The following is a 20310-nucleotide window of genomic DNA, read 5'->3' as shown; positions in this document are numbered from 1 at the left end:
TTTCTTTGTTAAGGGCATAATATTCATTCATACATACATATACTCCACATATATATATATAAATATATATAAACAGGATATATATTCACATAGGTATACAGCGTAACGGTTCTCGTAGATAATAGATATACTCAAAACTTATCATTTAATAATAAATAGTTTTGTTTTCTTTTGTAAAAGTGAGAACGCTTTCATTTTGAATGTTGTTCAGTTAAAATATTTACTTGCATTTTGCTTTTGCAGTGTTCAGAACTAAATAAATAGTTAATGTATTAAATGTATATTTAGGCGCTTGGTTTAAAAGCAACTTTTGATCGCATCAGTTGTGTTTTTTTTTTATATATTTGAAATTTATTGCCGTTTTCATTAGAATTGTGTAAAAACAGGATATTTTTCAAACAATGTTATACAGTTTTACATTTACATAATTACACAATATAAATATAATAATATATTCAAAAATATATAATATATATATGCATACATATTTGTATTTAAAGTTATTGTTTCACACCCTCTCTCCTCTCTATCTCTCTCTCTCTCTCTCTCTCCATCTGTCTCTTTGCTTTTCTCATTTTCGCTTTCCATATTCTTTAAATCTTTAATTGCATAATAATTATAATCAATTTTATATTCTAGCTACCGTGGGCATGTCGCGAAATCAACCAATTATTGTTTAAATAAATATTAAATCGTACATAATATTGGAGTAAATTATGCCTTAAACACATGTCTATATCAATTTATCGCAAAAAGGCCAAATAAACAAAACATGCATACTTCACAATGTTGATATACAACGATATATCCTTCTCATCTTGCTGATCAATATGTATCTATATGTGTATATGTATAGTTATAGTTAATGCATGTGTGGAGAATTGTTTTTGTTCTTTTCTGTTTTCGTTTTTTTTTTTTATCATTTATAATGATAGCATAGGTAATGATGTAAGTATTGTAGTTAATTAATAAATATGTATATGTAAGTATGTGTATAAGCCGAATATTTTCATAGATGTAGATGCAGTAGATCGCTTGTATACGTACGACGAGTTGTTCAGCAGAATATCTTTGGCAAAACAAAAGAAAAAAATAAGGGGAACGATATTGGCCAACGAACGATATTCGAGTCGATATCATTCGCTCTCTTCCGCTGCTTCACATCTTAAATGGCATTTCCGATTCTGCCTACATATATCTGTTGAACAACCAATCGATCGGCCGATCAACCGACCCGACCGCTTTAACAAATTCGATTGCAAGAAATGTCTCCTTGCATATTTGTAGTCTAATTTTCTCAGAAACTTATGATTTTTGTTAAATATATAATGATAAAATGTACATAAATTCTGAATTCAATTAGCAGACGGCACAGCCGCAACTCCTAAGTGTTTTGGAAGGACGATGTTGGGGGTGGTTGTGCGATTGTGTGTGTGTGTGTGTGCTAAGAATTCTGGCCTCTAAGAGTGTGATGTCGTGGAGGCAGCTCGAGATTTTTAGTTTTTCTTTTCTTTTTTTTTTTGGAGTATTTTGTCATGGACACTGCCTGAAGAGTAACAATAACAAAAATAATAAGGAATTAATAATAAAGTGTTGAACTATTGTTCAGTTTGGCATGGATATCACTTACCAAATTGCCGGGAAGTGTGCGATGTCGTGTGTATGGATAATTGTGGTGGAAGTGGTGTATTATGGTGGATATCAAATGGTCAAAATCAATAGCGAAACGAAAAAGCGCAATTACTTATTTCTTTTTCTTCTCTTTTCTGCAAGTGTAAATGTTAAATTAAATTACTCTCAAGAACTTATTTGTTAATTATGGTGTCAAAACTATTATACACTCAAAGTTTTGTTTTTTTTATATATGTATGCGTTAGTTTGTGGTTGGACAAAGAGACATTGACTTTGATTCTGTTTACATTAGGCTTGCTCACATTTAAGGCAGTGGGCGGGGTGGTCGGGGCACATTTACAAAGAAAAAACTTCACCCCCCACCCATTTGGTGGATTGATCTAGTCTCCAGAGTGCGCTTTGGTTGCTCTTGTTGTTGTTGTTGTTGCTGTTGTTGTTGTTGTTGCTGTTGCTGTGTATATGTGTGGCTAAATACATGTGGGGGTGTGTGTGTGTGAATATTGGTTTAATGGCTTTTGGGATTAAAAAGTTGACGCCACAGTGAGCGACAGCAGCAGACACCATCGAACCATCTGTAAAAATTGAAAAATTCTTTTTGTTTCTTTTTCTTTTCTTTTTTTGGTCTTGGAATTGCAACGAGTTAAGTAATAGAACGTAAACGATATAACGAAGAACGGCAAAGGCAACCATTTTAATGTCGCAGCATGTGAGATATATGTTTGGATGTATGTATATTCTTGCTAGCATATATCGAGCATATGTACAGAAGAACATGGTGAATATGATGTAAGTGCATGTGTTTGTATGTGTATGTGTGTCTATGAGTAAGTCTATAAACTAGGGCACAATTGTATTATCATCATCATGATCATCATCAGTAAAAGGTTTAAACAGCAACACTAATGCATTTCATGTTATACATTTATCTAAAGATCTAAATCTATAGAGCTCTTATACCATATATAATATACACAAGTTGAATTGAATTTGAATTTAATTGTTTTGTGTTTTGTTTGTCGTCGTAATACATTAAAAAAATTGTTTGTTTTTTATTCTAACCGCAAAAATGGGTATGTGCGTTTCTTCGTTATTTGTTTTTTTAATGTAATTTAGAATATAACTTTTGCTACTAATGAACCACATTTGTGTTTTACATACATATGTATATATATAGTAGTAAGTAGTAATTATCGTTTATAGGCTGTATATTCCATTTTCTACAGGTGCTACAAAAACCATTTTCTATCGGTTAACTAGGCAATTCTTTGTTTGGTTAATATATCGGTATCCAAAAATCGTTAAGTTTTTTTTTTATTTTTTTTTTTAAATATGTATGTAAATAGGTTTAACTTTTGAGTTTTCACAGCAAGTTGTGTGGCTTTTTGATTGATGTAATTGATAATTGGGAGTTGGCCTAAACGCAACAACACTTAAGTCTGAATTATTAAAGCTTTAATTGCATGATCTATAATGATAGTAGTCAAAATCGGTATGATTTATGAGGATGATTGTTTATATGCATACTCACACAACAACAACACAAAAAGATCTTTGGACAATGGCAAAAAGAGGATATATGTACGTATGTATGTATGTACATAACAAAATTATGGTAAACTGATAACAGCACAATATCGCCAGCAACACAACATAACAATGCAACAAAGACTGTCCCAGAACACTTTGTTCCAAAGGAAACCGCTTGAAACAGATGTCCTGGGCAAGCTGTTAAGGAACACAATGTAAACACATAAAATGGAATTGATAATACAAAAAAATTGTATAATAAAACGGGTGGAGTAATGGGTGGGTGGGTGGATATTTAGGTAGTATGGGGGGAAGGTTTTAAACCACACAAGCTGAGAAAACTCCCATTACGCGTCAGCCAATGTCCTGCTGGACATTGCCAGAGGATGAGGAGTTATTACTGCTGCTGGGGCATTGTTGCAGACTGTACCTGTTCGTTGGCTGTTGTTGTTGCTGTTGCTGCTGCTGCTGCTGCAGTTGCTGTTGTTGTTGAATGTTAATACTTTGCGGCGTTGTAGGGAATGTGTCGGCTTCTTCTTCATATGTGGCTTGTGACAATGGTTGTTGGGATTGGACTTCCAATTGCTGTTGCTGATCTGCTAGCATTTTGGCACTGAGAATGCCCACATAGGTGCGATAGCGACGCAGCTGAAAGAAGTATCCCGAAATGTGATTAATTCACTCTTTTTTTATATTGACGAATTCATTCACTCACTTCATATTGCAAATAGCTTTCCTTTTCCTTGTAGTTCTGCAGTGGCAATCCCTTGCTTGGTATGGGTCCCTTTTTATGTTCATTCAGCTCCTGTTCCAATTGCGCCAATTGCTGTTCATGCGAGGTGAGTTGTTCCTTCTGCAATGGAGTCAACAAATAGTTTCATAACACCAAGGACACATTTTTGGAGACTCACCATCAACAGTTTCGTTTGCGAACTGGGCAACAATGGTCTTTGGAAACGTTTTTGGCTACCCACTCCACCCTCGAGTGGTGGCGCCGATATGGCGGCACACACAAAGTTAATAGTTTCCACCCATGATTGCAACTCCTTGGGATCACTGGTCTGAAACAGATACTCGGCCTGATCGGCCGTTTGCAAACGGAAAACATGTTGCTTTTTCGTGTAATCGTTTGCCTTGGTAGCCAGGGCGTGATGTATGCGTATGGCATTGTGCAGATTGTCAGACATCTACCACAGAGAGAAAGAATAAGTCATATGAATAAAGTTGTATGAAAGTGTTTAACAAATCACATTTTACCCACCTGACTCTTTCGAAAACCGTGTTCATCCTTGTGTAGATATAACACCAAATCTCTTAAAGTGCAATAGAACATCTTCCATGATCGTTTGCCAAAGGGAGCTAGAACATAACGAACACAAATTAGTAAATGAAAAATTGTAATTTAAATTTAATTGGACTAACTCTTTTTGTAGCTGCTATCATAGCAACATTTTCGCATCACATAACCCTTCTTGTATTCCACTGCCGTGGCCGATTCGGGTGCATCGAGATATGGATTCTGCCCAACAGTGGCTAGAGCACTATTGTTAGCTCGTTGTTGCTGCAAATCGCCGGCATCGTCATCCCTAAAAGACAATTAATTATCAGTTGTGTGAACAAATTCCTTATTCCTTCATTGTTGTTCCTTACAGCGCCCATTCCAAGGGTTTCGTTTTAATGGCCTGGTACAAATATTTGAGCACATCCTTGGGAAAGTTCTCGCCATCATTGAGATCGGCCAGATTGTCAACGAACTCTGCACAGCTCATCTTGCGATTAATATTCTGACCGTGTAGATCCGTGTTAAGCAGCATTATGGCACATGTTAGTGTGTGAACGGCATCCTGTGAGTTGAACGTGCCCGGATTGCAGTCTAGATACCGCTTAGAGAAATGAACTAGCACACGTTCCCGCTCTTGCGTCTCACCAGATAGCGAAAACTGCTGCAGAAATTCCCGAAGTGCCTGATCTAGGGACTTTTTGTCGAAGCTAAAATGCTTGAGATACTCATCGGCTACTGCGCGGCTGAAATCGTTGCTGCAATAAATAAAAAACAGATAATTGAAATGAGTTAAGGTTTAATGGAGAATTGGAAAAGTTACTCACTTTTTACTTAAATGCCGCGACACGTCACTCTTCTTGAAACCATCTAGGGAGTACAGTCTTTTGGCCAGCCGTATGGCCGAGGGCATGTCCACAGCCTTAGGAGAATAGTGATAAGAGTGTAACGATTCCACATCACTGCCATCATCCGAAACGGGGGGAGAGCCTTGAGCCTGAGCCTGACCCTGACCATGACCATGACCCATTGCCATTGTCATCGTCGTCGTTAGTGGTTCGTCAGTCAAGGTGGCCACATCATCATCGGATCGAGCCGCACTACTGCTATTGTCTAGACCACGCACTTGAATGACCACCTTGTGCTCACTTTGATCTCTCTGCTGGTCCAGCTGGCGTTGCTGTTGTTGTTGCTGCTGCTGCTGCTGAGCTCGCATTTGCTGCTTGGCCTGCTGTTGCTGATGACGCTGCAGTGCGGCCGCATCCGAGACGAGAATGGTGGAATCCGAATCGCTGGGATCGCTAAGTACCATGCCGCCTAAAATATCGCGAGAACTCAATAAATTATCGTCGTCTTGGTAGTCGGGACTAGATATATTCGAAATGGCCTCTGAGACGCTTTGATCGTTACCACCACCACCACAACCACCACCATTAGGACCACCACCAGGACCTCCACCTGGACAAACCAACAGACCCGGCATAGCAGCCGGCGGCTGCATAGCATAACCGCCAGCTGATTCCCGCTGCTGTTGTTGTTGCTGCTGTTGCTGCATGGCTACGCCTGAATGGCCATTACTACTACTGCCCAGGCCCAGGGCCCCCTTTGAGCCCGATGACGACATCACTGATGACGACACCGAGGTGGGCGAGTTTGGACTGCCCACAGCCGAATGCTGAGGCGATGAACTAATGGAACTTGAATGTGAATTTGAATGCGATTGCTGACCGTAGAGTTGTTGTTGCTGCTGTTGTTGTTGCTGCTGCTGCTGTTGCTGCTGTTGTAGCTCTTGCCGGCGCTGGAGTTCCTGCTGCTGCTGGAGTTGCTGCAACTGATGCGGTTGTAATGGAGCATTATATGTCCAAACAATACGATCCCGATTGGATGCCGATGCCTAGATATATAGAAAAAAGCATACGATTAGCTTTTATTGTCATTAAATGTTTCGAAAAATATCTCAAAAATGTTTCACAAGTTGTCATTTCTCCTGTTTTTTTTTGCTTATAAGCCCAATCGTGGATTCCTAAACAATTGCCAAGTGTGTGGGTGTAGTATTTGTGTGTGTGTGAGTTTCAGTCAGTGTAAATGTGTTTGTGTGTGATAAGCATTTGAGTTTGTTAGTTTTAAACATTTATCTACGGTTAAGAACAGAACGTTTTGCAAGCGCAGGCAACAAAAATAAAACAAAATGCCAACAAAAATTGCTTTTAAACACATTTCAAAATTACTTCAAATTACAAAATCTTTAAAATTATTATTTTTTTTTTTTCATTTTGCATGCCCCATATCGTCATATCATTGTCATTAATGGATGATTATTAAACACACACAGAGACACATTAATGGCAACCTTTTTATATAATATATAGTTTAATTTGTTGCTGCCACTTTTGTTGTTGCTGCTGGTTGTTGTTGTTGTTAATATTGCCGCTGTTCGTCTTTCGTTGTTGTTATTATTTCTTTTGCAGCTGATGCCATCGTTGCTGTTGCTGGTGTTATTCTTGTAGTTGCTGCTGCTGCTGCTGCTGCCGTTGCTATTGTTGTTGTTTAATATTGTCGAGGCTGTCGTTGTGCTTGTTGTTGTTGTCGACTATAAAGCTCAAGAAATCGCGCGCATATATCAAAATGTTTTTGAGAATCAAAGATTAGAGTAGTAGTAGTAGTAGTAAGTAGTAGTAAAAACCGAAAGAAAAGAAAGAAGAAACACAAACTGAGTAAGATAGACAGAAGAGAGTTGGTTAATTAAGATAGAGAGAGAGAGTATAGAGTAAAATTAATTCAAATTTGATTGAGTAGAACAACAGAGAGTTGAAAACAACGAATCATAGAAATTAGAATTTACAACAGAGAAGAGATTTGTTTGCATGATACAATGAATGAATAAATGTTATGACTTATAGGACAATGCTGATGATCATGATTCTAGAAATTTACACACATACATAGATACATAGAGAGATAGTTGGATAGATACACATGTACAGTTGGATAGATAAATGGATGATTCATTGGTTGGTTAAATAGCTACAGGAATCGTTTAACAACAACAACAACAATTAATTTAAGGTCTACAAAAGCATTTGAAACGGGCATTTCGGTGGGTCACAAACAAGGAGGATCTGGAATCTGTCCTATGTGTCCTATATACATATATATCGCTATAGCGCTATCCGCCGCTTACAGCTAATTCGTTTTCGTTTGGTTAGCACTCCTCACCTGCGAATCTTCGGAGTCGTGGCGTGTGTCGAGAAGCGTGTTTAGCGAGCTATTCACATCCTCATCAATATCGATGGGTATCACAGCTGCAATGCCTTCACGCTGAATCTGCTGCAGATGATCCTCGGACTTGCTAGTGCGGAAGCCAGCCGCATCGCATTTGCGCACCATATGGCCATTCTGGCGACGAACCACCACGGTCCCGCTACCAGTAGCAGTACCAGCAACACCAACACCAACACCTGCTCCTCCATTCGACTCTGGTGCCATCAGCGAACTGGGCTCTGGGCTGGTGGGCACTGAATTGGCCATCTCCTTATTGATATACGGCGTGGACAGTGAAATTGGGGATGTTGGCACAGAGAATGAGGTTTCCTCCTGCGAGGTATTAACAACGCCTACACCTAAGCCCACGCCCAATCCCGTATCGCTTTTCACTGTGTTGGATGAAGTGGACCCAGAGGCTGCACAATCCACAGCATCTCGATTGCGTTGCTGTTGTCGTGCGAGGGAACGTTGTTTAAGGGCACGCAAACGTTGCTTGGCTGTAGATCCCGAACCCAATGAATTGGTTGAGTATTCCTCGTCACCGGCATCGTTATCTTCTTCCTCCTCATCGTATTCATCGTCGTAGTCATCGTCGACCAAACACTGCCGATCGCTATCATCTTCATCGTCTCGTCCCATACCACTCTGATAGGTCTCAATGTTTGTGATATCATAGTGGGTTTGATCCTCTTCGCGCTCTTCCACCTCATCCAACTCGTCCTCGTTTTGATAGTACTCGTATCGCTGTTGATGCTGCTGCTGGCGGAATCGTTGCTGCTGCTGTTGTAGCTGATGTGGACGTTGTCGGTGATCCACTACGTATTCTCCCTCCTCGGCATCATCCTCATCTCGTTCTAGTTCTTCGCACATAAGCAGTGTATCGTTGGTCAGCGAATCCCGGCGATTGTAGCTATTATTGATACTATCACGCTGCTGTTGTTGTTGCTGCTGCTGTTGCTGCAGTGGCTGTTGCTTGTTACGCTGGAATTTGGCCTGACGCTTTACAGAATCCGAGCTGCCCGTATTTGTGGGCGAATCCACGGACGATGAGGAAGTGGGCGACGATTCGCCAGATGCACGGGGAGCCAAGGCGCCATTAAGACGTGAATTGGCCAGGCTACGATTGGGTGAATCACGCAAGCTGTCCACCTAAAATGACAAATGACGATAAATAAATAAAACGATTCAATCCAACAAAACCAAAATAAAGGTGAATTCTTTACTTTTTTGGCTTGCGCCATTAGAAGATTACTAGGCTGTGGAGTCCTAGAGAGGTTTAAGATCAGATCACCGGTCATCATATAAGCCTCAAAGCGTGGCGCCTTCGCTGGCTGCGGTGGCGCCGAGTTAGGTTCCGGTTCTGGTTCTGGCTCTCGTTCTCGCTCGTTTGGCTGTTGTCGGGTCACAGGACTTCCGCTGTAGCTATTGGAATGCTGCTGTGGCTGCTGTAGATGATTTTGGTGTGTCTGCTGCTGCTGGGCATTTCCATTCGCTGCCTTTGTGGGTATTTGCGAGGGACGTGGCCGTTTATGTTGTGGCGAATGAAGAACGGGCACCGGCTTTGGATTGGCAGTGATCTTTAGTGCCTGTGGAATGCGCGATGGTCTTGATGTGGGCGAAATTGCTTCCCCTGGAAGAGTTGGTGATGTTGCTGCCGCTGCTGCTGCTGTTGTTGTTGTGGTTGTTGTTATTATGGAAGTCTCCACAATTTGTATTTTTGTAGAACTGGCCGAGGAATTGCGACTATGTTGTGTGTGGGTAGCTGTTGTTGTTGTTGTTGTACCCGAAGCAGATCCACTGCCGGCTGCCGGCGATGAATTCTGGATCTGGCGCAACGATGGCAAGTGCGTGGGCGACTTGTTGTAGCGCAGTTGTTGCTGTCCCTTGCTCTGGACTCGATGATTGGGCGAGGAGTTGGTGCTATTGTTGCTGCTATTGTAATCATATATATTGGGAGATTCAATGTCCACATAATGCGGACTCTGTGTGTTTGCCAATTGCTCTTTAATGCGAGCCTTCAGTTTGGGATCTGCCAAGAATTCAGAGTTAATGGAGTTGCAAATGCCAAGCTCACCAATATCCCTCAAGATACTTACCTCGTTTCAGTTCCAAGGTCACCAGATGTTCCGATAAGCGCAGGCATTTAAGAACTGCAAGGATTTCAATTAAATTTCGTGACTCTAGTTCTTAATCTTAGTTAGTTACAACTCACCTTCCTTCGTTGTATGGCGATGGACATCGGTGCCATTGACTTTTAGGATAACATCGCCTGCCTCCACCTGAAATGAGCAAAGCACCAGAAAAAGCAATGAGATAAAGAAAGCGCGACCAGAATTGACACCATAACAAGTTTTTTGTGTTTTTCTTATTATTATTATTGATTTTCGTATACCACCCCTCAATACCACCACTCCCCTACCGCTGATTCGTTGCCGCCGGTGTTTTTTTCGTTGTTGCAGTTGTTGCTGTTGGCACTTATAAACTATTTTTAATTTTCTCTACTTTTTCTGTTGTTGTGTTCGCAGCGCAGAAATCACAACGTGGCGAGGCCGGGCGACGACATCGTCGAATGATATTTGGCGCCTTATTTGAGTTGTCTGACGTCAGAATTGGCAATATTGTGTACAGGGTGCATAGGGCTTGTGGCTTGGATGGGGATGGGGCTAGATGGTACGCACCTTTCTCGCCATACCCTCCTCTAAAGTACAGCGGATGGCGGAGCGCATAGTTTATTCCATAAATTTTGAAGCACTCTTCACACACACACACACACATATACACAAAAATTACTTTTATTGCATAATTAATCTGTGCTCGGGGGACGAAAACCCCTCGCATTGTCTTTCAAGAAAGGCGACAGGCCACTTTTACACACTTGCGACACTTAAATTCTGGCAATTTATACGAATTTATGTACCACAATGGATGGATGGATGGACGAGGACTGAAGACGACGTCGAGCAACCAAGCATCGCGACAAAGTGCAGCAGTAAGGAAATGCAATTAATGTTTCAAACAATGTTTAAATTAATTATGTGGCCTACAAAACGTTGGGCCCTGGATTTACGTAATCACTGACAGGGAAGCCGAAGTGAGGTGGAGGGGAGGGGGGGGATAAAAAAGCCAACTAACGAAAGTCATCCAACAGGGAAATTGTAATGGAAACTTTATGTTTTCGCCCGCGGGAGACTATTATTTCAGATAGAGTGTTACCACTCTACCAAAAAAGGAGAAAAAAAAAAAAGCTGGCTGCATTTAATCCGCCACCAAGAGCTGTGCCGCTACGCTACTGTAGTGCCGCCATTAAACACTTGAGAAACGGCAGGAAGGCTGGCTGGCAGGCGCAGGAGGAGGCACAAGTCAGCAGGTTGCTTCGGTTGCTTCTCATGCAAATTGCTTTTGCATTTCACTTTGAGCTGCTTCTGAACTTGTTGTTGAGGACTGCCGCCACCGCCAACACACACAGACACATGCACACCATGGGGAGTCAGTCAACCAACGAACCAGCTAGTCAACCAGCTAAAGCTAAATCAATCAGTTACACTTGGTTGTAGCTTGCCTGTTCGGTCCCAGTCACAGTCGCAATCCTTGTCCCCCTCAAAGTAGGCTCCAATTGAATTGTTGCAGCAGCAATTCAAATGGCCAAAGAAAATGCAGGAAAATTGCAGTCACATGTAGTGGGAGAAGACAACTCAATAGAGCAAGGAAAAACAAATTTTATAAATCATCAATGCGGGAAAATTCTATTCGCAGGTCTATTAGAGTGACGGTGATAGGAGAAAATTTCTAACCTCATCTCAGACCATTAGATTTTAGACCAATTGATTGGTCGAAAAGATAAAGCCAACTCTTTAAAATTTCCTATTCATTTCTTGATCTGCAATCATATATTCCTCATTATTGTGAATAGTTTCCAAGAAAGCGAAATGGTTTCTTTATTCAACTTTATTAATCAGTCGACTAATCGATTTAATTTATATAATCGTTTCATTTGTTTATCAGTCTGCTGATTGCACCTCACGATCCTTAAAAAAACACTTTTTGAGGCGATTCAGTTTAGACGTGAATAATAATAATCCTTCACAAATAATCTTATCGACTGAGTTATTCCGATTATACTCGATATGTAAACGATTAAATAACAAATAAAGTCTTGGATTTTATGGTAAATTCAGATTCAAGTCACATTTCTGTCTATCTCTCCTTGATATGCCTCAATTAATGTCAAATGATTGAATTTAACGCTAAACCAGCGAGCAATCTCACCTCACCTGCTGTCGTTTTGGAGGGGTTATTATTCTGATTATTTATTAAATTTCGGTGACACACACACACACACGTAACGCACTTATGTATGTATAAATGGTTCAATGACGCTTTATTGTTGATATGTCGTGAATTTATTTGTTTTCTCTTTTGCTGTTGTCGATTGTTGTTCTTGTTGTTGTTGTTGTTGTCAATTGTCAATGTTGGCAACAACTGCACGCCCACCTATTCACATAGAGGTAAACAAGGCAATTGATTGATTGATTGTATTAGTGACGACTTCCAACGATGATGATGACGATGACGACGACGACGTCGACGACCTAGTCAAGAACATACACATGTTGAAACTAAGCCGCATCGAACCATTTGAACCCATTCCCTGCAGTACTAGGAATAGCGCAGTATACAATGTACTGCGGAGAAATGTAACCACGACTTCAGAATATCCTTTATTTTTAGTCATCTTAAAGACGAATAAAAGTTGAGTGGATTTGCAATTATAAATCTCACCTGGTCCCCGTTACAGATAAGACTATCAATCAATCTGTCCATTGATTCCTGTTTCACCAAGAGCTTTGGTAATCTTTATACCCTAATTGCCCTATGATAACCCAGTAACCTCTTTTCTGCTGTTAGGCTTAGGCAGAAAATCAATGTTGGGTGTAGATGAAACCGCAAAAAGTCTTCAATGTTCGCTTTTCGGATAAAAGTTTGGCTCTAGGACAAGAACAGATGCACAGGTGGAGGCGTATTAGGCGCAACTGTGACTTATTTGAGTTTCCCCTGACTTCTGCCTTTGTTTTGCATGCTTGATGACCATCTAATTTCGTTTTTGCATTGTTTCAAACAGTGGTGCATCCCCGCTGGTCGATAACGGCACACACACCCACACACACACACACACAGGTGGATTTGGATATGTAAATTTAAACCTCACCCGCTGTTGTTTTGTTTTTTCTGTCCATTTGTGTTTCTTTTTTTCCGCTTCTGTTGTGTGTTATTTGTTTCAACGACCTTGCCAACCGGCCACATTCATTGTTAATTTCCTTTCATATTTGCCTACAGCCACAAAGAGGGCGAGAGGGTGGCGGGGGGGAAACAGCAAGGAGGCCAGTCAGTCGGCAAGGGGCGAAACAAATTAGCATACAACGACTGATTTGATTAGAGGTGTTGTGCAATCACGGGAATCGGAAGTCTCTCAATGGTCATGGCACTTTATTGTGTCACTTTTAGCTAGTGTTAGTTAATGCCCGCAGAGACTTGGAACCTATTTGGACTAAACGAGATTGAGATTGAGTGATTCACGCATCGTTGGCTAAGTGAATGACTGGCTGACTGACTGACTGACTGACTGTCATCAAACACTAATCTAGATCTCGTGCCTTTTAGCTTACCTTTATTTTGCTTTTACCGCAATTTTTGCTCAATTTCTAACTGCATATTTAACTAGGCTTTAAATGTTTTACGAGAATTTCGCAGCTACCTGGTTTTAACCTTGTTTTTCAAATGGAATGGAATAAAAGCAAGGCATGAAATGAAATGCCCAAAATGTCGACCACAGAGCATCATTTTTGTTTCCAAGACTTTCCATGCTTAAAGTTTCGCTCGATATTTACTAATATTAGTTAGTTTGTTAATCAATATTACAAAATAACCTTTGTGCGGTACTGTATAAAACCTTTTTACCAAATATTCTTATTCTCTAATATTTATTCTCTATATATCCGGCATTTGGTGGCTCATACAGAACATTTACAGGGCAAAAAAACGCGAATTCCTTATGATATATACATAGATCTATTTACATTTTCTTTAGACCTCTTGATTTTTGCCCCCAAAAGTTAGTTTGAATTGTTGTTGCATCGCGTAGGATGTTAAATGTGGCTATGCAATATTTAGCGACCCAAAAATGGTTGGTTTTTTTGGTGCCTTGTAAATTGTGCGAAAGTGTTGTGCGAGATTTGCATTACGATGCAAAGAAAAAAAAACCAACAACAACAACAACAATAAATGTTTTGCAAACAAGTTTGCATGCTAAAGCAAAAAGCAGAAAAAAGAGCCAACAATTTCTATATATATTTCGATAGAATTGAATTGGAAGTGAGTTTTTTTTCAGCTATTTTGGACTTTATCGGGCAAACTGCCGCCGTCTGCTGCTACACCGTCTGGCCAGCGAGTGCCTCGGCCCGATCTAGGGAAATGTTGTATATTTCAGTGCCTTTTTCTGTTTATTGATTCATTTCGGAAAATGTGTGCCAACGAGAAGGCAAAGTGCAGAAAATAGAAGAATAGAAATAGTAGAGAATGGAAAATGGGCAAATTGCACTAGAAGGGTGGTGAGTGGGGGAAGTCAGAGAGGCACGTAGTGGAAGCAGACCGGCCGGCCGGCACTTTGCGGCTAATTGAGCATTCTAAAAGCTACAAAGATGCAAAAACAATGAGAAGACAAGTGCTGCCACTCAATTTACAGACACGGGCAAATTGCACTCGCAACAGCCAAGTGGCAACACTGTTAGATGCATCTTTTGCAATGCTTGGACGCACACACACACACACAGAGAAATGGCCAAGATTTTGCGCAGAGTTTGTCCGGCGACTGCAACTGTGAATGTTTCGTGTTTGGGGCGTGGCAGGGGCGAGCAGGTTCGGGGGGGTGACATTCCTATTCAGGGCTGGATTTAAACACTGAAATCATCTGCATTTGTCTCAGTTTTCACTGCTTATGATGATTCTATTATAATCAAGAATATTAGATTGAGATAAAAAAAAAGAGTATAAGGGAGAATTAACTTTAATTATCGTTATTTATGTAAAGTTCTTGCCAAGGACGGAAAATTTTAAATGAAAACTCTTTGAAATGTCAAAAAGAACTCTCTGATATATCTGAGATTTGTCGTTCTGTGGGAGTAGTCCGCTCCTGGATTGGGGCAAAGAGCTGCTACGGTGGCTTGAGTGCCTTATGCACTTATTGTTCTTATTATTTTTCTTCTGCTCACTGTGCCGTGGCGTGCAACGAACCGCATCCATGAGACGACGGCGACGGCGGCGGCACAAGCACAGCGTGCACCTCACTGACTCACAATTGGCATCAAGCTCAGAGAATCATGCAACATGCTCAACCACCAAACGCAACCAACCACCCACCCACCTACCCACCCAACCTTTGCCCAACCCGCCCACCGAAACCAAACTTAATAAATGCGTGCACACAATTTTCGCTGGTTGTTTTCCTTTTTGGCCATTTGCTGTAATTCAATTAAAATAAACTTAACTCAACTTTCGCAAAGTCTCTTCATGGTTTCACTTCTCTTTCTCTCTGAGTCTAGTTATCGTAATTGTTATCGAGAAATTGTCTCATTGAACCTTCTTCTCTGTTTTTTAGAGCTTGACAATTTTACAACAAATCGAGAGTGGAGAGTGGTGCGGGGGATAAGATCTTACACATTATTTGGAGAAGGGGAAAGACAGAAATCTATGTAAACAGAAAATCAATAAATACCACATTGAGTCAGTCTCCTTTCTTGTCTCTGTTTCTCTTTCTCTCTTCCACTCCTGTCTGTTCGTCTAGTTTTCTTTGTTTTGCTTGTGTTTTTGTTGTTGTTGTTGCTGCCGTAGGTGGCAATTAATTTGCAGCCGGCAACAGAAACAAAACCGAAGAACAACAACAAAAAAAAAATAAAAACAGTCGTTTGTCATTTCCAGTTAAAAAGACTAATTAAGCATAGCATTAGAAATTGAAAGGAGTGGGAGAGCAACGGGAATGAGAACAAAAACAGGGGAACAAAGCGAATCATAAGGCAGACACGAAGAGTGAAAGATGAAAATGAAAATGCAATTGAAATTATTTAAAATATTTAGTTGGTGGAAAAAAAATTGTTTAATTGTTGAGACTCATTGATTGGTAGAAACTAACAACCAACGAAGGTTGCCAATAGCATCCCAATGTTTCTAAGAAGGAGCTCGCTCTCATTGTCCCGGGGGAGTATGCGGAGAGAATGTCCTGGACAGGGAAAGGGTTGTTGGTTCGTTTGGTTTAGTCAAGAGATAATTAAAGGCTCTTGGGAACACAATTTAGATGAAGCAAATGACGTAACCGAACAGCTGAAAAACAATTTAAACAAAAGCGATTTGAAGGGATCTCACATCAACACACACACACACACACACACACACACGCACAAGCAAGAAAAATTGATTAATGACATGAGAGGGAGAATATTTTTGAAAAAAAAATACAGTGGACACACACAGAAGTATACATACATATATATGTATGTATGTATATGTATATGTTTGTATTTGTATATAAGCAACTAAATATATTTAAAGATGATGATAATGGATCATGTGTACGATGCGTGAAAGTAAGTATTTATATTGAAAACAAACGAAAACAAAAAGAAACTAAATAAATAAATGTAATTTGAACTCAAGCAAGCGTTCAGTTTAGTTTGGAGAGTATAATTTACAAATGTTTTGAAATGTTTCTCACTTTCCAAGCGTATGCAATTAATATACAATTTGCCATTCAAAATGATACGGAGACATTACAAAAGATATTCGTTAGCTCGTTGTCGTGGCTCTGTCAACTCCTATGGTCTGCTCCCCCTTTGGGGGTGAGGGTGGGTCAGGGGTCTGCTCTGGTCTCTAGTCTCTAGTGTGTTCTGTTCTATTCGTTCTGTCATCACGTATCAACTTGGATAGGAAAAACAAATAAAACACAAAAGGGGCAAACAGCAAGCACACACACACACACACACACATTTACACACCAAGAACAAGTATCCAACAACTGCAACACACTAAATGTAAATGTGTGTGTGTGTATCTATGTTCATAAATACATATGAGCGTATTCATTGAAAAAGAAGAAAATTGTAGCTCACAAAGGCAAACAAAGTTGAAATAGTCGACCCGTTGATGCCTTTTAGTATATACTAACTTATTAACAACCTCATCCTAAGAGAGGGCGAGAGAGAGAGATAGAATATATATTGCTGATGCTTACACTTGTTTTAGTTTTCTAATTTAATTGGTAGATATCAAAAGTGTTTAGGTAACTCAATCAAATATTCATGCGTTACCGCCTTCTTCTGCCCCTTCCCCACCATTCCCGGAACCCGCTCCATTTACAAGCTTCAGTGTGGTGGTGTTTGTATTCAAAAACTGACTCGTCAAACAACCACAAAACAAGCCAACAACAACAACAATAATAATATTTGTATAAAGCGCCATAAAAATGTCCTCTCTACTGAAGTTTCAATACCCTTTTTGTTGTTGTTATTCGTTTTGAAAGATTTAAAAATCTTTAGTTTTAATAATTTTGAAAAGTTTTTCATGTAAAGTAATTTATTATTGTCAATTAAAAAATGTTGTGCTGATAAGGAAAACTCGTATATATTCCTTTGATTTAATTGAATAAACACTCAAACACCCCTCCTCCGCCCCCATTCACAACCTTTAAAGGGCAAACCAACAACAACATGTTGTAAGTTGTAAGCGAAAGCGATAAGTAAAAAAAGAAAAAAATTGAAAAAGTGCGTGCATGTGTGTGCGTGCGTGAGAGTTTGCCGGTGAATTCTCGTATTGAGTGTATGTACATATGTGTGTGTGAAAGCGCAAAGTCGCGATTGATGTGGTTATTGTTGTTGCTCTCCCCCACCCCACTCCACCCCACCACACCAACAACAACAACAAAAGTTTGCCTGCCGCAGCAGCTGACAATTACCTCAAAAGACAACAACCTTGTTATACACTACAAATGAAAGGAGATATTGGAATTGGGTATATCAGAAAACATGAGTGAGATAAAAACTTAACTTAGGGTATAAGAAAGTCGTGACATTAAGTATACGGCATTTCAGTTGTTGTGTTTGGCTGTTTTTGGTTTGTTTTTATTCACGGTTCGGACTAATATTACTTAATAACGTTTTTTTAACCACATTAAAAATGCCAAACGCGTTTCTCGCCTTGTTTGTGTAAATATCCAAAGATGGCTGCAGGGGAGTAACCCAACCAGCACAAAATCCATTGACTGCAATCAATTATTTAGTTTTCCTCTTCCTTCCTTCTCGTTCTTGTTGCCTCTCTTCTCTCTCTCTCTCTCTATCTCTCTCTATGTATCTCTGATAATTATAAAGTAAGCAGAGACAAAATACACACATTTGTACATAAACATATATGTACATACATACATATATTGCCCAGCAAAGTTATTTTTATACAAAATGTTGATTTTTTTATACGTTGTGTCTTTATTTTTATAATCGCCGCTTGCATTTACATTACCATTTCTCCTTCTCTTTTGGCTTGTTTCGAGTTTTGAGTTTGTCTTTTGCATTTGCCTTGACAAACAAAGCCAAAACAAAGAAAGATAAACTCTAAAAATGCTAAGCACGATTTCTAATGTCCGTTTCTTGGCGCAAACATTTTCTTCTCGGAATTCGAATCCGTTTTATGATATGTTCTTTGATAACTCTTATCTCATGTAAACAAATACATGATTCAAATGTTAATAGCCATAATTTTAATTGCAGCCACTTTTGTTTGGAGCTGAAACTCGAGTTGCAAATGAAAACGAAAAAAAAAACCAGTTGTATTTATTTATTTAACTTTATTTTATTTTCTGAGAGACTCACTAACAAGTGAACAACACACACAAACACACACACACAAAGTACATAAATAAATGGAGGAGGGTGAAGACCAAAAAGAAAATTGATACATTTTGCAACAAGAGATTCAATTAAAACCAGAGAAATCGACCAGCAGCTGATATGACCAAATATTAATACCCTTTCTTGATTGATAAAAGTGTTTGTTCTACTATAGCTCACATTATTTTTGAGATTGAAATGAGAATACATCAACAGCTGATCAGAGAGATATACATACATATGTATATATAAAGGTATGACCAAAATGAGTGTACCCACCCTTTGGCAGAGTGTGAAAAACAAAAAGATGACATCACACACTCGACAGACAACAGACAACAATGACGATGATGATGACAGGCAGAAGGACATGTTGACGCCACAGTCCCTGTCTCAGCCGCAGTTGTTGCAACAACTTTTTGGTCAACATTGCCATTATCACAAAAGATGGTGCAAAAATATATTCATGTTTCTTATCAAATGAAAACTTGAAAGGGCGCGTCCCTTTTTGGTCACCGCCTAGGACAGAAGAAGCAGAAATATCGCCTTGGTGGATGAAGTCACTATTTGGCTGGGTCAAGTGGGGGCAGTGGGGAAGAGGTGCTAGATGGGGGCTAACTTACCGCTCCACAATCGGCTGCCGGCGAATTCTCAACTATGTCGTAGATGACATGTGGCGGTCCAGTTGTTCCAAGTAATGAAAATCCAAAACCGGAATGCTGCTCGCTGCGTCGCAGCACCACTTTCAATTCTTCAGTCATTGCGCGACGCCGACGCTGACGCTGACGGTGACGGTGACGCCAAAGGTGACGCCTCTCCCTTATGTGTTGCTTTTGCGTCTGTTGTTGGACAATGGCTACCCACCTGGTTAGTTAGAGGGGGTAAGCCAACACTCAGTTTATGACTTTTTTTTAACTTTTAATTTGCCAGGCGTTTAATTTCTGACTCTCTGCCACCATCATACACACACACTCACACAAACATAGACGGATTTACAGGCAGAGAGACACTCACGCACACACGTACAATACGTATACAAGCTAAAAATTGCATGCTCGACTTTAATTTTTTTTTTAATTTTGTAATTGTGCTGCTGGAGCATCAGCTTTCTTTTTTTACGCAAATTTTCATCAACAGCCGCCGCCGACGCCGACGCCGCACCCGCAAACTTGTTTAATTTTTTTTTCTTTCCTCTCTTTTTCGTTTTTTCCACCTTTTCTTGACTTTGCAAGCCGCCCGCGCTGCGGACTTCCGTTTCAATACATTTTCCTGATGTTTAATTTAACACACACACACACACACTAGCACATCCTCCTTAATTATTTTGCATGTGGCATTAGTTATTAATTTTATTTTATTAACTATAGACGACGACAAACCAGCAACGCGACCGCTTACCACGAAAACAAAAACAACAATAAAAACAACAAAAAACAACAAAAACAACATCTCGAATTCGCTCGAGCCATAAAAAAAATTGAATATTCGCCTTAAAATCTTGCCCTTTCGCCTTTAAAAATTGAGCATTCGCCTCAACAGTGCTGCCAACTTTTGTTGAGCAAAAAAAGCGGTTTTTAGTGGGAAGTTACAAGAAAAAAAACTGAACATTAAGGGTTTGTTTTTACAAACTATTTATTATTTCTTCTATTTCAATATAATTTATGTTCGGGTCATTGGTTTTCA

The 20310-nt window shown here is 39.9% G+C and overlaps 1 protein-coding gene across 5 annotated transcripts; it reads right to left on the bottom strand.

Annotated features, from left to right (window-relative positions):
- Positions 1 to 243: 243 nt before the first annotated feature.
- On the bottom strand, positions 244 to 20040 carry LOC6647356 (PH and SEC7 domain-containing protein). Of its 5 annotated transcripts, none has more exons than XM_047013665.1 (14): positions 19251 to 20040; positions 9915 to 9981; positions 9799 to 9852; positions 8926 to 9731; positions 7655 to 8851; positions 5266 to 6332; positions 4810 to 5196; positions 4582 to 4745; positions 4421 to 4518; positions 4071 to 4346; positions 3875 to 4012; positions 3590 to 3807; positions 1631 to 1766; positions 244 to 1546 (listed from the first exon to the last, which is right to left on the bottom strand). In XM_047013665.1, the coding sequence occupies exons 1-13, from the start codon at positions 19386 to 19388 to the stop codon at positions 1745 to 1747; spliced, it is 4632 nt and encodes a 1543-aa protein (XP_046869621.1). In that variant the 5' UTR covers positions 19389 to 20040; the 3' UTR covers positions 244 to 1546; positions 1631 to 1744. The 5 variants fall into 5 exon arrangements, with proteins under 5 accessions (XP_046869621.1, XP_023034546.1, XP_046869620.1 ...); XM_047013664.1 differs by lacking the exons at positions 244 to 1546; positions 1631 to 1766 and adding exons at positions 2994 to 3097; positions 3161 to 3357; XM_047013666.1 differs by lacking the exons at positions 244 to 1546; positions 1631 to 1766 and adding an exon at positions 3123 to 3357 and having other exon boundaries at positions 5266 to 5755; positions 6167 to 6332.
- Between the last annotated feature and the right edge of the window lie 270 nt (positions 20041 to 20310).

This window comes from Drosophila willistoni, chromosome 3R (assembly GCF_018902025.1).
Source record: "Drosophila willistoni isolate 14030-0811.24 chromosome 3R, UCI_dwil_1.1, whole genome shotgun sequence".
Classification (NCBI taxonomy): Eukaryota; Metazoa; Arthropoda; class Insecta; order Diptera; family Drosophilidae; genus Drosophila; species Drosophila willistoni.
The sequence above is the reverse complement of the archived record's forward strand: the minus strand, read 5'-3'. Positions and strand labels throughout refer to the sequence as shown.

Excerpts from the sequence above, each read along its gene's own strand:
- LOC6647356 (XM_047013664.1), bottom strand. The coding sequence starts at position 19,388 with ATGACTGAAGAATTGAAAGTGGTGCTGCGACGCAGCGAGCAGCATTCC. Across the intron at positions 3,808-3,874 it reads AAAGCTATTTGCAATATGAA|CTGCGTCGCTATCGCACCTA; the intron begins GTGAGTGAATGA and ends TACTTCTTTCAG. Across the intron at positions 3,358-3,589 it reads CAACAACAGCCAACGAACAG|CTTGCCCAGGACATCTGTTT; the intron begins GTACAGTCTGCA and ends GTTCCTTAACAG.